The sequence below is a fragment of the Argiope bruennichi genome, chromosome 7, assembly GCF_947563725.1.
Source record: "Argiope bruennichi chromosome 7, qqArgBrue1.1, whole genome shotgun sequence".
NCBI lineage: Eukaryota > Metazoa > Arthropoda > Arachnida > Araneae > Araneidae > Argiope > Argiope bruennichi.
In genome coordinates this window covers 110911522-110930385 of record NC_079157.1, presented here as the reverse complement: position 1 = coordinate 110930385, position 18864 = coordinate 110911522, and the positions used below count along the sequence as shown (strand labels likewise).

At 32.1% G+C, this 18864-nt stretch overlaps 1 protein-coding gene across 3 annotated transcripts in view; it reads left to right on the top strand.

Moving 5' to 3' along the window:
• LOC129975107 (organic cation transporter protein-like) overlaps window positions 1-17785 on the top strand; it is a 56618-nt gene extending 38833 nt beyond the window's left edge. For all 3 annotated transcript variants that reach the window (XM_056088040.1, XM_056088041.1, XM_056088039.1), the window contains exons 3-11: window positions 3761-3973; window positions 4518-4621; window positions 5495-5649; window positions 8894-9062; window positions 10586-10733; window positions 11037-11134; window positions 12536-12750; window positions 13804-13985; window positions 15435-17785. In XM_056088040.1, coding sequence (XP_055944015.1) covers window positions 3761-3973; window positions 4518-4621; window positions 5495-5649; window positions 8894-9062; window positions 10586-10733; window positions 11037-11134; window positions 12536-12750; window positions 13804-13985; window positions 15435-15602 — 1452 coding nt within the window. In that variant the 3' untranslated portion in view covers window positions 15603-17785. The remainder of the gene's footprint in view (window positions 1-3760; window positions 3974-4517; window positions 4622-5494; window positions 5650-8893; window positions 9063-10585; window positions 10734-11036; window positions 11135-12535; window positions 12751-13803; window positions 13986-15434) is intronic.
• The last annotated feature ends 1079 nt before the right edge of the window (window positions 17786-18864 follow it).

Genomic DNA, 18864 nt, shown 5'->3' with positions numbered 1-18864 from the left:
ATTTTCTCAATGCAATGTATTTCATTAACGTAACGAATATATACATTGTTTGATCTCTTAAAAGTTAAACGTAAAGTGAAAAAAGAATAATATATTTTTATCCTAAAGTATAAATATGAAATAAAGAAAATCAGTATTAATTTCGAAGTGCAATTGAGTGTACGATATTTTTTGTCAGTCCGTCTTTAGCCAACACAAATAAGCTCGATGGTTTGCTCACAAGAGAACATGCCACGTATAATTGTTTGTGTGTAAAACATGATGTGCCCAAATCTGAGCGCAATCAGACATCGTTAGGCCTTGCGACTTATTGATTGTCATTGGGAATGCCAATCTAATAGGAAATTGAACGCGTTTGAATTAATAGTTTGGCACGTCTGTGAGAATCATTGGAATTCGTGGCAACAAAACATTTTCGTCTCAGAATTCGCCATTCAAAATGGTGGCTTCGATAACGTTTTTCATAAATTTTTTAATGACCAATCGCATGCCATTGCACAGCCTTGGTAGGTTCAAATTCCGAAGTAAAGTAACCGGAAATCCAATTTTGAGTCGTAGAAGGTGTGGTGACAAGCTTGGCAAATCCAGTGAGTTCAAAAACACTGTTGGATAATTTACAGCTTCGTTAGCATCGCAAATTGTATCGATCGATTTGTATGATACTAAGTCGCCTGGCAACGACTGCTGTTTCTTGAAGTTTAAATCGCTGACGTCCACATTTTTTGCTGCCAAAATAGCTCTTTCTGCCAGTCACGCATGATTTATGTATTGTATGCGTACATCGGGAAATATGCGGTCAATGCGATCAACATTTTGCGAATCAACAATAAGTGCAGAAATGAGTGGGCAATTTTATGCATCCAGTATTTTTATAGACAGCAACTTTTCCATCGCCGATATCTAATAATTGGTCCAATAAAGTGACAACAGACGGATCTTGTAGTATTTGGACGCGCATGTTTATTTTCAGCTGGACTTTTTCAACATTACGCCACAGTGGCGATGATTTCAAGCAATCGTTGATCTCATCAGCGTACGGTGAACGTGCAATGACGGGATAGGGGCACCCTAATAATTAGTGTTATGAAATATACTTTACGACCTATTCTCATACCTACCAAATACACATAAAAAATTTCATAAAAATCGGTTGAACCGTTTCGGAGGAGTACGAACACAAACACCTTGACACGAGATTTTTATATATTAGATTTATTGCAGTTTGAGTTAATAAAAGTTCTGATAAATAACGAATTTTATATTTTAATGTGGATACTTTATCCTATGAATCACAGAGAAATATTCTTGAGTACACTGACATTTTAAATAAAAGGAAATGTCCATTCTATTGCGATTGAAATTGTGACAGTTATGAAAATTTCAATATTAATATTTCATAAAAACGCGCGATGTTTAGACCACTCCATTGACCGTCTCAAGGAAGATTCACCAATCAGTGATGAAGTTTCCCCAAGACTGACTTTCCTGATATTTTGAAATTGTTGATTGTTCTAAATTAGTAATATTCGAAAACTTCGTAAAATTAGATTTTGTGTCAGAAGATGGAAACTTTTCTTGTTTAAAAGTTGGAGTGTCAAAAATATTTTATTGAATATAATTCCTTATGACAAAGGACTGTATAAAATTTAGACTTCGCAGTTTTTCGAAAATACATTTATTGACTGAAACAAAACAAAATATTATTATTTAAGTCGTTTAATTTTTTTGAAAATACAATTAAAAATTGATGTTTATGATGAATAAAGAAATTTTTATTAAATAATTCTTTCAGATATTGTATAAATTAATAATAAAAAATGTATTGTAATAAACATAAGACGTCAATGCTGAACGATATTGTTTACTATACTCATGCATATTTTCAGCTAAAAATGTTTTAGTTTTAATTGAAGTTTAATCTCTTATGCTTCAATGTGAAGTTAAATTTTATGAGAGCTCTCAGATAATTAGAAAGTACATAGTACAATGAACAGTACGGCGTAAGGCTTTTATAATAATAATACGAGTTATATGATTATCAAAGTATAAGGCATAAAAATATTTTACTGAAGGAGCTATTTAGAGATCAAGTTACATAAAATATCTAATTGAAAATTTTAGCTAGCATTATTCCCGGCGACCGGGAAGGTTGCCAAAACCAGCTGGTTACTAATAATAATCGATTGATTACATTGACCATAATATGAATTTACATACATGAAATACACTGGTGTAAGAAATTAAGAGAATTTGCATATTTTATCAAATTGCATGAAAAGAACTGAACTAAAGGAAAAACCACTGCTTCTAGATAAAAATGCAAATGTTGTACCACTAATATGTAAGCGAACACGTGTGTGCAGGTGGAGCCAGCAGAAAAACAGGCTTTATAAGCGCGTGGAGGGTAAGACGGATTTCGTTCGCTAGCACACATCGGTGAATTTCTTGGTGTTATCTTGCAGCAATCGGTGAAATTCACATCGGAACAGTAAAAATGAGAAACCACCAACGTTTTGATGTTGAAATGAGGTGGCAAATTGTGAGCATGTTAGAGGCAGGCCAATCGCAAGTCCAGATATACAGAGAGTTTCATTTAATGCCCGGCGTCGTGTGTAACCTATGGAAACAGTTCCAGGATACTGAATTCATCGAGAGAAAGCCTGGGCAAGGTCGTCAAAGAGCCACGACGGGCAGAGAAGATCGCCATTTGTCCATTTTAGCAAGGCGTAACAGAGGGGCTAAGCTTCTCAGCTCTGTCGGGATGCAGCCACAGGAACTCGTGTATCAAGGGTGACTTGTTCGAAGAGACTGAATGAGAGAGAATTGTTTGCCAGAAGACCGGCTGTTTGCGTCCCGCTCACATCTACGAACAGGAGAGTCCGATTAGCATGGTGCAGGCAACATAGTGATTGGAGTATGGAGCAATGGGCAACCGTTCTGTTCACCAACGAGTCCCGTTTTAGCCTAAACACCGATTCTCGCCATACTTTCATATGAAGAGCTCCAAGGACCCACTACATACCCTGTAATGTCCACGAAATCGACAGTTATGGCGGTGGGTCTGGGCAGGTATCATATTAGATGGCCGCACACCTCTCCACGTCTTTGACAGAGGCTCTGTGACTGGTGTGAAGTATAGGGATAAGGCTTTTCCGGGGTGCAGTAGGCCCCGAGTTCATCTTATGGACGATAACGCGAGGCCACATAGAGCTCTTCTAGTCGACGAATTTCTCGAGAGTGAGAATATTCGCTGGAGGGATTGGCCAGACAGATCTCCAGACCTCAACCCTATAGAGCATGTCTGGGACTCTCTGGGGAGGGCAATTGCAACTCGCAACCCCCCTCCGACAACCATCTAGGAACTGAAAACAGCATTGGTGAATGAGTGGGACCAATTGCCACATGCACTGATAAACTGCCTTATTTCCAGTATGACATCACGTTGTAAGGCGTGTATAGCTGTAAGAGGGGACCATACCCTCTATTAACCCATTTCTTTTGTGTATTCTGGAACCGCTGCTTCAGATCTTCAGATTTCCATGAGTTTACGCAAAAACATGCGTGTTTATTATAGCTGTTGAATGTTTATTTTGTTTGCATTATATCAACTTTTGTTCAAACCAAATTTTATTAAAATCTGTACAGTAGTTCTGGATATCGTAGATCAAACATGAAAATTCTCTTAATTTCTTACACCAGTGTACTTTCTTGCCGAAATATAATTTTTTTTTCATATTTCTTTTCTTTTCAATTTTTCTAGGTTCTTAAATCTAACATTTCTGCTGAAAAATGGAAAAATTCAAGCATACCCATAACGAAAAGTCGCAGAGGCTTTGATGAATATAATCATTGCACCTTTTATAATAGTTCCATTGTGAATGGCTCTCTGTACCACCGGAACGATTCCGATGCCATCAGGTGCAATTCTTGGGAATACGATCATTCATCATATAAGAGAACAATCATAGATGAAGTAATTAATTTCTGTTTTGCTAATATTAATATTTTCACCTAACCTGATGGGAAACGCATGTAGTACAAGTTAAAGTATGTGATATTGTTCGGGATAATACAGAAATCTATTATTTATTTAAAACATAAATTCTTGCTTAAATTTCCTTCGGGAAATAATAATTATTTAAAAAAATTTGTATTGACTTCTGTCCTCCTACTATTATCCATAAATTTATCCATAGAATTCGGTAATCTTTAGCTATAGCACAAACCAATTTAGCGGAAAATCGAGTTGACTCTATAATAAATTCTTAGACAGTTTGAAAATTTATATTTGATTGTATGTAAGTTTACCTTAATCTTACTGAGTATTTAGCTTTGTTTTCTGCTAATATGTTTAAATATTTTCTTGCTTTAAAATAAAATGGGGATGGAAAATGGTTTATTAAATCATTGTCAACAAAAAATATACATTATAAACATTTATTAATTTATTTAATAAAATTTGTAATTTAAAGCTGAAATTTTGGCAATTTCTAAACGGCTGCTGTTTTTCTTTACAGTGGGATCTTGTGTGCGACCGTGAGTGGTTGGTTTCTATGGCCAAACAAGTTTACATGTTGGGCTTCCTTTTTGGATCTGTCATTAACGGACAGCTTTCAGACAGGTATGGCCACTCAATATACATTTTTTTATCATTTGTACGATGCGTAACATTTTGAATGAAAGTTCTTTTAGAAGATTATTTTTCAAATGCTATTTATTTCCATTAAGAGTTTTAAGCAAATGAAATATTTTGAACTTAACATTTAATTAAAGATCTAAATAAGATTTTGAAAAACCCTTTCCTTTAGGAACGCTTGCTACCCATGAATCTGTCGGATTTTATAGTTCCAGATTCTACTATGCGGCTTGCAGAGCTTTGTGAACGATTTTTGATTCATGCGTACCATATAACCAATCTATAAATCTGTAAACATTATTATGCTATATAACAAAATAAAGCTCAATAATGAAAATGTTTGAAAATATTGATATATGCATGCATATAAATGTATCTTATGTTAGATATATGAACCTAAATAATATTGCTGCTTTCTTCAATGTTTCTAATTAAAATATAATTAGTTTCAACTGCAACATTTTCTGCTTTTTAGCTTATAATCAAATTGAATAAATCTGCATTTCCATGGAAAATTCAGAAGTCCATTAATAGAAAAACCTTTCCCTTGATGATTTACTTTTTCGAATTACTACTAAGTTGAATGGAATCAACAAATGTTTGATTTAAAGAATTGATAAACAGTTCACACTGACTTACTGAATTTTTATTGAGCTTTTAATTATTCTAAGAAATGCAAAAAAAGTAATTACATTAAATGATTCTATGAAATTCAGAAAGCATATAAATTAGTGTGACTTTTATTATTTGTACAGTATTTATAGCATTCGAACTTTCGGTATTCTTTTGTTGCGTATTTTAAATTTACGTCTGATTGATTATTTTCATTACAATTTCTTTTCTACTTTCCTGTTTCAGGTTTGGTCGACGAAAAGTACTTATTTTTTGTTTAATCGAGTTCCTCATATTTGGTTTTCTTACTCTTCTTTCTCCAAACATCATCATGTTTCTCATATGCCGATTCGGCTTGGCCTTCGGAATAACTTCTGCCTTCGTCAACTCTCCAGTCATTCGTAAGTACTGTTTTCTTATTATTACATTAAAGGAGGGGGGAGGGAATTTGACATGTGTGATGATAATCTCCAAGCATAAAATCTTAACAAAAAAATTCATATGTATACATATAACGTTTACAGTTATAGAATTAAGCAAAGTAAAACTTCAGTGCTGTTATGGTTTTGAAACAGTCTAAGTATAATAATTAAATTTAATATTTATAATAAGCTTCAGCTTTTTTCAGCATGCCCATTAATGACTATTATTATGTTATGTTCATTATAGAGAATATTCTTTTCAGTCTTCCAGAATTCTTTTCTTTCATTTTGTGATATATTTTCATATGAAATTGATTCAATTAACTTCGCACTCAATCAACTCAAAATCCATATGTTTCTTATTGGGACAAGAATAGGTGTTTTAGTCACAATCCCACCAAACTATAAGACAGGATTTGATGTTGTGACCATTGTATATCTTTCTATACAGCCATTTTATAGGTATTTTCGCTGACGAGCAGTCTCATTTAGACTTTTTACCCCTCTCACTAGGCTGAGGACACAATACGTCGAAAGAGTCCCGTGCCCATTGTTATCACTTGTTTAGGCGACCCCTTTTTATCAGTGCAGTTGACCTCCAGCTACAACTACAAGATCAATTGACCCGTTTTCTCTCTTCTACAACAACGTAGAATTAATCCACAACATAATCTTTATTTGTCTTTTTTCTTCTAATTAAAACAGCGGAGAATTTTAAATCATAAACATGCTTATGGCAATGGTAAAGAGTGAAATATAGAAAAGCATCATGCCGTATTCAGTGTAACTAGGGATTGCAATACCGGATCAAAATTTCAATACCGGTATTCGGTATTTTTTAAATCTTAATATCGGGATACCGGTATTAATACCGGTATTAGAAATTTTAGAAAAAGAAAGAAAACACAGGTGTTTCTTTGTTTTATTTGCCAGTTTCGTTAGAGAGTGCAAATATCACAAAAAATAATTTGTAACTTATAAATTATAACAGTATATAATCACAAAAAAGTAAAGGAACATCTTATTTATTTAAATCACAAAAAAAGTGTAAATATCACTATTCAGTCTGTGGTACTATTACACATTTTTGAAACGTGGTCGTAAAAAACATAATGCATCAATTGTATTGTCATTAAGCCTGAAAAGTAATTTTGTGTAAAAATGACCAGCTGTCGAAAACGCTCTTTCGGCATCTACGCTAGTTGGTGATACTGTTAGCAATGCGCGATATACTTTTTCGAAGTATTTACCTCGAAATCCCTCATCTTCAAATAAATCGATTCCTCCTCGGATGGTTTTGGATATAGCTGATTTCTGTATTGTATTTTGGTTTGTTGAAATTTTTTTATTTATCGCTAATTCTAATTTTTGTTCAAGATGCAATTCCTTTTCACTATCGACAGTAGTGACATCATAATCTTCGATAACTGAACCGAATTCTTCTGAATGTGGATAGATTTGTGGGTAAAGAATTTTAAGAAAATTTACTCTAAACTTAATCAGATTTGAATTGGTTATTTTCTTTTCTTCTTTTTCATTTCCATTTTTAATATCATTTAATTATGTAAATACCATAAGATATTTTCTATTTCGGTATGCCTTTCTTCTGTATATAATTCTTCAGATAGTGATGTGTGCTGTTCTTTCAGTGAGTGCAACATGAAATTTATTGTTGCATTAGCTGTTAATAAATTAGAATCTCTCCGACATAATGCCTCAATAATCAGTTTTATTGGAATTAGAGATGATATAGTTCTGGATATTAAGTCGAATTCACTATCTGAAAAATTAATTTACAGGTTTAAGTCGATTATTGCTTTTTGGATTGAATTTTCCAGTTTCAAAAATCGTTCCATCATTAGGAATAAACTGTTCCAACGTGTTTTAGAATCTAACATTAACATATATTCTGTTTTATTTTCAGTTATTATATATTTTAGTAATATATCCTTTTTTATAGGGGAACTTTTAAATATCTTAACAATTTTTTGAACTTTATAAATTATAGGAAGCAATTCTTGATAGGTTAATATTTCATCGTCATTAGTAATATCTTCTTCAACAAATACATTGTCATTATCTTCATTGTCAATATCACTCTCCCTCTTACTCTCTTCAAAGTCGGAATCTGAAGTTTCTATATCCACAGTATTTGGATTCTTCTGTTCTTTATTTTTTTGGTATAATACATCTATTTCTCCTAATTGAATTCCATGTGCACAGCGCAACTGCTGATTTGCACCAATCAACTTTCCAACTTTTTTCATAATTGTTGCTCCATCCGTCGTTATGGATACAATATTTTCTTTCAGGGATAATCCATGTTTCGCTAATTTAGATTTAAGCAATTAATAAAGCCTTTAATTAGCTAATTAATTTCGCCTGTTAGGGAGACATAAAAACAAAAACGTAAACTATTTTGCTGTGTTAGCGATCCCTGAACATATAGGGGAGACAATTTTAAAAATTTCTTGTAAATACCGAAAAACCGGTATTTAAATTTGTGAATACCGGTATCACAAAATTGTTCAAATGGCTCAAAATACCGGTATTCGGTATCCCGGTATACCGGTATTGCAATCCCTAAGTGTAACCTATTTTTCTAATTTTAATTCAAATTTAATTTTTCTAATTCTAATTTAATATTCTCAAATAGTCTTCTCTACTACCAAATGCAGCGTATAATAAAAACTGCACATCGCAGTTGTTGATACAATGTTCTTTAAGACGATGAAGTTCGAGATGATAAAAGTTTATATGGTTTCAGTGCCAATGTAAAGCTATAAACACACGAAGTCACCCTATCATAACGTAACGCACTTTGAGGTTCATCTAGGCTTTGGAAATTCTTCCGAAGATTTTAAGGATATTTATATCTGAATAGCAACCAATTTTATGGCCTAAGAGCTTTATTTGTATTTGGAATCCTTATATTCACTCGATTCAAATTCTTCACAATATAAGTTATAAAAACACAATTATCCTATAGGACTCTTTTGGAACTACTTTTTCCGTTTTTGTTGCAGTTTTTCTCTTATTATGTTGTCATCAGTCGCCGAAGTATGAAATTAGTCTTGTGATTAGATCTAGCTGTATTCAGTATATCCAAAAGTTTCCCGGATACAAAATTAATTCAGCTAATTTTCACTATTTACACTTTAAATTACTTCCATAGGATACATGATTTATTACTAATTAAAACTTATTCCTTTTTTCTCCTTAGTTGCTGAAACAGTAGGCTTTGAATATCGATCCGTTTATTGCTTCACTTACAAGTACGGCTTCACATCTGCCTTCATGTTGTCGCCCTTGATAGCGTGGTTAATACCTGATTGGTTCTGGTTGCACCTCATCTTTACTCTTCCATTTGTTGCACTCCTTTGCGTTTTCTGGTAAGAGTTGGTGCTTTATATTATACAAAAATAATAATTCTTTTGCATGATTTAAAGGTACTTATAATATATTGCTTTTTTAACAGCTATTATTATTCGTATGAAATGGACGAAGACTTGATTAAAATAAGAAACTAAAAACCCAATCGTTACGATTACTTCAATATCAATGATTAGATATTTAATATAACTTTTATAATATATTAATATAATGTTACATATAGGCCATGATAGCCAGGTTGGAAGGGCGTTGGACTCGAATCCCTCGGGTGGTGAGTTCGAACACCACTTGCCGAAGGCCCTCCATGTACATGGTAGCTGGTGCACTCGTAGCCACTAAGTGCTTAAGTCGAAACAATACCACTGGAGGTGCCGGATCAGTAGTGATCGCTCTCTGATTCAGGTTTAAATTACGATCTATGGATGAATAAAATGTATGAATGGAGTCCGACCCGTGAAAAGAGCTGTGACGCATGAGTAACTAAGACACACTCTTGGCGTTAGATGGCAGTACTGAAACAAGAGAGCTAAAACTCGGCTTAAAATTGCTGTCGTCAGCGAGCTTTCTGTGACAAGTGCCAAACGAAACAATAATTACACGTATATAAATATAATATAACGTATTAAATAAATGGTAGAGCCGAATATCAGCTTGATGAACCTGGTATGTCCGGAATCTAAAAATACAATAATATGAGATAGAACACATTTTAAACACGAAAATAAATTGGGGAAATCATTTTATGTTGCAAGGCATACGTAACACAAAAGGAGAAAGTTAATAGCCCTACCAAATAAAAACAGTTCATTCATTCGAAAAGCTTGTTTGAATTAACTAATTCCTAAACTTTTCCCCCCTTAAAATTCAATAGTTCTGTAAATTCTGATAAGAGTCCAGTTCCTTAAATGCCTACAGCTGCCATACGAGAAATACCTGCGCCGTGTATAATACCTGTGTCATTATTGGTACTTGTACTCTTAAGAAGTTTCTGAAAAGTTTCGCATAAAGCCTTATAGGTCGAATTATATACTTTCTATCTTCTGCTTTACGAAAATACAACGATTAAGAGTCGTGCTTTTGAACCATTTGGTGATTTGGGACTGTTTTAACATTTCAACGCTTTTAAGCTCGTGGATAGAATTTCGAAACATATTGTATATGTTATTTGAAATATGATGGCTATATAAGTTCACTTAGTATATTGGAATAATTGTAACTCGCTTTTTGTGTCCTTTTTATGCATTGTAATATTTTCCTTATCCTTTTAAAATTTGAAATTACAGCTCATTGCATGTAAACTGAAGTCACAGAATTTTGGTTTCAGCTGAAATTAATTTTCCTATTTTTTTTAAAGTTTTTGTAGACTAAATAAATAGCTAAAATTTTATAGAAGTCATAACATTATTAAGCATACTGACAATGTTTTGAAAAGATTTTCTAAGAACAATTTGTGCGCGAAAACTATTTTAAATCATCATCGTTTCATTTTGAGAAAGGTTTAGATTCGTATTTCTTTTTCAAGGGTTCTGCCAGAAACTCCTCGATGGTTATTGGTCAATGGCAAATTCCAAGAACTTGAAGAACTTCTGTTATATGCAGCTAAAAAGAACGGCAAGGATATGAAGAAAGCGACGGTTGAAATTAGGGACTTCATCGCTTATCATTCACAGGTATTGCTATTCATTATTTATTTTTCTTTTCAAAAGTCAACGCGTGATGCTGACAGAATATCGGCCTCTGAACCGAGGGATTTTGGATTGATGATCACATTACAGCAAAGATGGGTCGATGCATTTATTGGCCGGATGCCAGAAATCTCTGATATTTTTTTATTACCTGAGAAACATTCAGAAAAGTGTTCGTTTTTCTGGATTTTCGGATTAATGCAAAGTTGAACAATATTTACGAATTTTTATTGAAAAGGCTAACTCAATAATTACTCATTTAATTTTCTTGTTCTTTTTTATTTTTAGGAAAGGTTGAAAAAAGTGGAAAAAGAGGAGAAAGCGACAGTGCTAGATCTTGTACGGCCAAAATTGATTAAAAACTCTCTCATCATCTTTCTTTCTTGGTAAATTGAAAAATTTTCAGAATTCGCATTATTTAGATTATACTGTATGAGATTATTTTGGTGTATTTGCGATGTATGCTATGATACGCTTATCTAAACATATACTATCAACATAACTTTCAAATAAAACTAAAAATTGAAATCATTATGAAAAATGTGCAATTTTTTTTAATAAAATCCTTGATTTAGTAAGCAACTTATAAGTCAGTAAGTGGAGAATTCACATATTTGCGTAATTTTTTTCTTTGTAAAATTTAATTTCACAAATACTGAGTAAATTAAATTTTATAAAATAATTGCCTGTTATTCTTATTCATCTGTAAGCAAAAGTCATGAAGTGGAAAAAATCTAAAGAGTAATTAATTTAATATAATTCACAAAAAAGTATCAATTTAACTTTAAGAATATTTGAAGATTAGTATTTTTATCGATTGATTCATGGCACATTTTTTATCGATTGATTCATTTTTATCGATACATGTCTTGAAATAATTAAGAAAAGTTTTTATAGTGGTGCAAATGCTGATCTATAAATTATTAGAATGTCTAATATTACCAAATAATGGAATTTTTATTGAATTTTTCGAATGTTATTGCGTATTTGACACTACAATAATCTCAATAGTTTTTATTTTAGCTTACAAATTTAAATTATTTCTATAAACTGTATGCTATTTTTCTTTTAAATTCAATTGACGGCGGTATGAGAAACTCATAAGCTTCATTCAGAAAATCAACACAATGCTTTTCTGAAGCGTTTTTCTCAGATAGAAAGAGATAGTTCTTACAGTTTCCAAAATGCGGCATTTTGCTTTCACCTTTCATTTTGTGTGGCATCCACTTGTCGATATTTTCTACTTTCTCTAAAAATTGCTAAATGCTATGAAACGACTTTAAAATATATAATCGATTGAATACTTTAATTTGTTATGAATAATGTGCAAAAGAAAATAGGAAAAGAGTCTTCATTGTATGTTGAACAAAAAGCAGATCTTATATTTGTAGTTTTCTTACAGAATGTTTTAATATTGATTTTTATTACAGCAGTCGCAATATTTTTCACTTTGAACTAACTCTCCAGCGTATTTAAATTTTAACCCACTAAATTTTAGCATTTTTTTTTTCATCTCATAAGAAGTAAATACTTCATTTGCCCCAGTCTTAGAATGCAAAATTCTTCATAAATGTTAGTGCTTGATTTTTTCTTTAATCAATTGGAACCTGATGCTATACAACGACCAATTTATTTACAATACACTTAGTGCTTCTAATAAAAAATTAGAAGCTTTTGTATCAGTACAATATTATAACTACGAGAATGCTTCTATTTTATTTTACTTATACCTGAACTTAATTTAAAGTCTGTTTGTTTTTTGAAGTAATTATCTTTACTGCTTGCAGGTTCATCAATTCATACATCTTTTATGTCTTAGTATGGAATACAAATGATCTCGGTGGGGATCCTTACTGGAATTTCTTCTTCGTCGGTGCAGTGGAAGTTCCGGAAGTAATCATATACATATTCCTCTGCAGGCGCATCGGAAATCGTCGCGGTCTGGCTATAGCTAATGTCATGTCTGGCATATGCCTGATTGTTCTGGTGTGCATTCCCGCTGGTGAGAAAAATTTTATATTTTCAAAATCGTTTGATCATTTGAGATCTCTATACAACAGAGTCTCTTTATATAACAGAGTTCGTCAGTCATTACTGACTGACGACACACAATTTGAAAAATTACGTATACTCATTACTTTTAAACTATAAAACTAATGTGGAAATTTATATTGTTTTAATATATTTTGAATTACTTAGAACTTAAAAGAAATATATTTAAATATGTCTTGTTACTAAATTTTTTTAGCTCTTTCGTGACGGAAGGCCTCTATTCTAGACGCAGCACACGGGACGGGGTGTACGCGAAAAGAATCATCGCACAGGACGGGGATATCGCGGTGCTAAGCCTAACTTGGAAAAAAAAGTCACAAAATATAAAGTTGAAGTCCTAACGTCGTCATTTTTGCTACCTTTTTAGATTATTCATTCATAATACGAACGCAGAATACAACAGAATTGACGGTAAAACCCGAAATGCTACAGTTCAGTAATAGCGCAGAAAAGAAGAAAGAAGAATAAGAAACACAAAATTCTATCAAGTGGAAAGTTACACAACCCAGATCTATTTCTATTACTCTTACCCCTCCTTCCCCGTAACAGCTGATGAATAAATAAAAAAAAAGTCAGGTTGAATATCAATAAACTGAAAGTTAAGATACTAAAACTATATTTATTTCAAAAGTAATGGACACAGGGAGTCATCTAGTGGCTATTAAAAATTATTCCAGTTTAAAATATACATATACACTACCGTCCCATGAGTCTTATTTTCCGAAATGCGTGGGTGGTACGTCCGTCTGCGAGAGAGGTTTATAGGTGATGCATATATGACAGCCCCGTCACGAAAGGGTTAATGATTATTATTAATTCACGGTGCACATAAGAATCGTTGCCTTTTGCAGATTTTACAAAATGATACAACTTGTATTCATAGAGACAGTCTATCTAATTACAATCTGGGCAGCTAACAATGTAGCTATTTTCGTATTTCACGTTTTTTAATTGTCATACTGAATTATTTATTTAAGAAATTATGGAAAATATATCATTTCAGATATGGTCTGGTTAACCATCCTTTTCTCCGTGTTTGGCAAGTTCTTCACCTCTGCATCTTTCGACACAGGATTCGTCTACACTCCTGAAATATTCCCCACAGTCATGAGAAACGTAGCTTTGGGGTCTAGCTCCACTGTGGCGAGAGCTGGTGCTCTTCTCGCTCCTTTCGTACATCAACTGGTAATGTAGCTTTTTATTCAGTTTGGATTGCAGAATGTTTTATTTTAAATATTAGTTCCATTATAAATGAAAACTGGACGAAGTATGGGGGAAAAATTGTATTCTTGCCTAAAGAAGTATCATAATGGTGTTTCACGAATTTGAATTTTGATTATAAACTTATACCAAAAGAATTTATAATTGCCTTTTCAAAAACGTTACTTTGAGACTGAATGTTTAGCAGGGCCATAGAATTAGCCTGTAAAGCCGTGTTCCAACGATTAGTGAATCTTCAGACGGGACACACTTTCCCCACTTGACCCTCTCTGGCGGTTTTCTGGGAGCGTTTTACAAAACTTTTGTTATGTAAATAATCAGTTCAAAATCTTATAACGTGAAATGTTTCCTGGAAGATATATCTTAATTGAAGAAATCTATAAACATAAAAGAATTGATGAATATTTGGTAGTAAATTTGTAATAATTTTATAACAAATTGTAGTTTAGCCTTTAGATGTGACAATTCGAACGGAGGCTAACGGGGCAGCTTACTTAATCAATTTCTAGATTTTTATGAATTTTTCTGATTTGTATTGCTAGTTCTGTTCTGAATAATTTCATAATTTTCCGATTTATTTTTTGACCTCATTAATATTACAATATAAATGATTCATTTGTTATATAACAGAAATATGAATGGAGTAACTAAAAATTAAAAAAGAAATATTCGTTATCTAATAAGAGGCACTTAGAAAAAAAAACGAGCAAAGACGGGATAGTCTATTTGGTAGGACGTTGGATTCGCACCCCTTCAGTTCAGAGTTTCAACCCCGTCGACCGAGAACTCTCCGTGTACATGGTGGCTGGTGCACGTATAAATCGGTTGTAGTCACAAATACTTCCAAGTCAAGACAATATCACTGGGGAGGGGGGTACTGTATCAGAGGGGATAATTCTCTTATTCAGGTCCAAATTATGATCTGGGAATGAAACGTTTGAATGAAGTCCGCCTCGTGAAAAGAGCTGTGACGCATGAGTAGCTAAGAGGCATTCTTGTCCTTAGAAGACGCTACTGAAACAAGAGAAGCTAACACTCGGCAGTAACGAAGTCTGTGACGTGTCAGAAGCAACAACAACAATCGAGAGTAACGATCACAATTCTTATTTGAAAGTGAAATTCAGTAAAGTTATGACCTGACTTTGATTATAGATAATTAGTATATGACAGTAATGATAATATTAAAAATCTGATTATTAAATTCAAAATTAAACGTTTATATTTGATTAAGCTGATTTTAAAATAAGGTAATTAAATGCCCTTTTGCTTACAAATGTCTTGTAGGTCGTTTCTAATCATAATTTGGAATCAACAATAAATAAAAATAAAACATTAAAATTGATTTAAATTCAAATTTTTAATTCCTATATAGATATTTTGTTATTTACTGGGTTTTTTAAATTTCGTTTCCAGGCGGATGTGACGTATTTTTGGGTACCCAAAGCGGTTCCCGGAGCCTTGTCTATTCTGAGTGGCCTCTTGGTGGTTCTACTTCCGGAAACAAAGGGAAAGCCGCTTTCAGACACATTGAAAGAAGAAGAAGAAGAAGAACTCCAGAAAATTTCTTATCCCTTGAAATAAAAAAAAAAAAGAAGGACATTTTCACACAATTCGAAATGAAAAAAATACCTTTTAAATGTTACGAATTTTCTTAGAAACTACCTTAGAATTTCCTTAGAAACGCAAGAGGTCTCCATTTTTATTCTTAAGTAACAAATAATATATCGGCATCAGCATTACCTGGATGTTTTCCAAAGCCATAATGAGTTATTATATAGCAGATAAGTCTTTTGCACTCCACTTGGCTAGGCTATATTAAAAGCATAAAACTTTTTGAGATCTATCTCTTTTAATAAAAAAAAAAAAGATAAAATCTATTACGATTTTAACAGAAGTATTATACCGCACCTGTTTTCAATCCTATGTGTGAAGTTTGATATTATCTTTTTAACAAAGCTTCAATATTAAGCTGTTTGAATTCTCAGATTCTATTGTATTTTAAAATAATATGAAATTGCAGACTATTGAATTCTTCTTCATTCGTGCACCGATAATCAGTCGAATGACAATATTACGAACAAGTTGATTACAAAATAGTCATAGGGTTTGAAAATATATTTCAGAAATGATTGTGAGGAAAAATCATCAGGTGGGTGTATGATGCAAAATGTTGAATTATTGAAAACGATAGTGCTTGGTTTCAAAAACAGCATTTCTAGAAATCATCAATACACTAGTAGGCAACAAATCGCTCATAAATAGTTTCTAAATCAATAGTCCCAAACAACTACTTGTTCAGAATGCGATAAATATTTCAAAGACAGAAACTTCGACCTCTTGCGATTATCGAATATGTACATAGTTCGTTTAAACTCAAAATAAAAGAATTAATGCTGGAATTAAATCTCGATTCTCCCAAATCTAAGTTTGAAAAAAAATTATATTTGCGCATATATAATCAGTGGGATACTTAATTTTTTCTATATGTAAAAAAATTATTCCAAAAGCAACCACAAGAGGACACTTGCACTTCATACTGAGACGTTTCATGCGAATCAGGCTTGATGGAAATCGACGATTTCGAAATACTTATTGCTCTTCCAATTTCATGAGCACTACGACTCCTCATTGATTTCAGCTGCCAATTCTTCCATGACACTTTTAACAACATAAATGCGGTTTTCTCTTAAGGATGGTCTACCATGTGCCTCAAATTCTGCGTTTCCTCAAAGAGTTTGTTGTAATTTTAGTATTTCAATGAAATAGAGATTTCTTTCTCCTTAGTCTATTTTTTCCGTCCGTAACTTTCGCAATGTTATATGATAATTGTGGATTCACCATTTTTGTATAAAAGTGTAACACGAATGCTCAGTCTATCAACGATAAAATGCTGCTGGGATGGAATGACGAATCCATTTCGGCCAGGTGTTTTATTGCCTGCCTAATTTGCATAAAAGGTCTCAGGATGGTGCATGAATGTCCTCTTTCGATTGCTTTTGGAATCATTATCAAAAGTCCTGCTGATCATATTCGTGCATACCTACTTTTTTTTTTTCTTAAAATGGATTTTTTATGAATTTCTGAAATTTTCAAAAATGTATGACTCATCCTATATCAAAATTAACATTAAAACAATTATATTATACTATATTATATTATATAATATAATACTATACTATACTATTTTATATTATACTATACCATATTATGTTATATTATATTATATTATACTATATTATATTATAAGGTCACTTTATATATTATAATGATAAATGAAACAATTGCATTTTAATGTTTTTTTTATGGAAGTCGCGAGAAGCGAGTTTACGCATCGTGAACTTTTTAAGACATAATAGTTAATCAGCACGTTGTCTAATTAACATGAGGATGACTTGATTAACTTTCTCCGACTACTTTGATTTTTGGATCTTTATCATAAATATAGATGTTAAATTCAACCATGGAATACTTTGTTTAAATATTTGCTATGTACTGAATTCGGAAATCTGAAATATTATCAGGATATTTTATTCAAAATAATTGTAATAATTAAGCAATTTATAGTTCATTTCACAGATTCTGTGTTATTCAATGTTCTAAATTTCTGTAATTTTTATTCTTGTCTTAAATAGAAGAGACAATATTTCTCTTTCTGTAAAGACTATTGATATAAGATGTGACTGAGGTGCCAACATATTTTATTAAATAACAGCAAAATGTTTGTAATTATGTATATAGGAACGACTGTATTTATATTTGAAGCATGTGCTTTGTAATAAAAAAATTATAAATTACTATATCGTTATATTTTGTTTTTTACATAAGTATAAATTTACCTACAAACAGATACACGCGCGCGCGCGTGCACACACGCACGCATGCACGCACACACAGTAGCGAATTAATTTTTTTTGTTAAATTAAAAAAAAATAATTTAATATTTCTAGGTATTCTCTTAAGCGTCATTCTCTTTCATTTTTCAAAAAATAAGAAATAGCTTATTTTTTCTAGGTATTCTCGTAAGCTTTGTTACTTTTAATTTTTTGAAATTTTCAAAAATACTACAAAAATTTACCTTAACTTAGGTGCGAGGTTAAATTTTTAGAAACACCTGGATTAGTATTAACCTTTGATAATAAAGTTTCAATGTTATAGCAAGTCATTTTGATATGGATAATAGATTTTCACAATTAAGTACTGGATTATGACCTATACTATATGTATTAAAAGATTTTACTATCGATCAACAGATACCAAGAAAACAGCGGTTTGTGAAATACAAAGAATTTTCATAAAGATGCCCAATCATAATAAATTATTTCTTTGGCCTTTGGGGAAAAAGTTTTAGTCCGAAAAATTAATATTTTTTGTTTAATAAAAATTAATTATGTTCTGCAGAGCTTCTAAGCTATTAATGCCTAAAGAATTTTGATTTTCAATTATAATATCTACATGACTTTTGAGACGAAATTTAAAAGTGATAATGGAACTATAACATAAAAAATCCGGTTTCATAAATACAAAAATTCCGATTTTATAAACACGAAAATTCTTATTTCATAAACACAAAAATTCCGATTTGAGAAATTAAAACCTCAAGAATTAAGCGCCTTTGAAGAATTCAATCATCCTTGTATTATCATAAAGGAGCGTCTTTCGTCTATGTAACTTTTGCTTAGTCTTCGAATTATTTGATACAAGAGTATTTTGTACATTTTAGTGTAACAATAATGTGCACGTTTTAAAAATTTCCATATTTCTATAATTTTATAGTTTTCAACATTTATCTCATAATTCATTACTAAAAATATTATGGATATTGGTATTCTCATATTCACCGCCA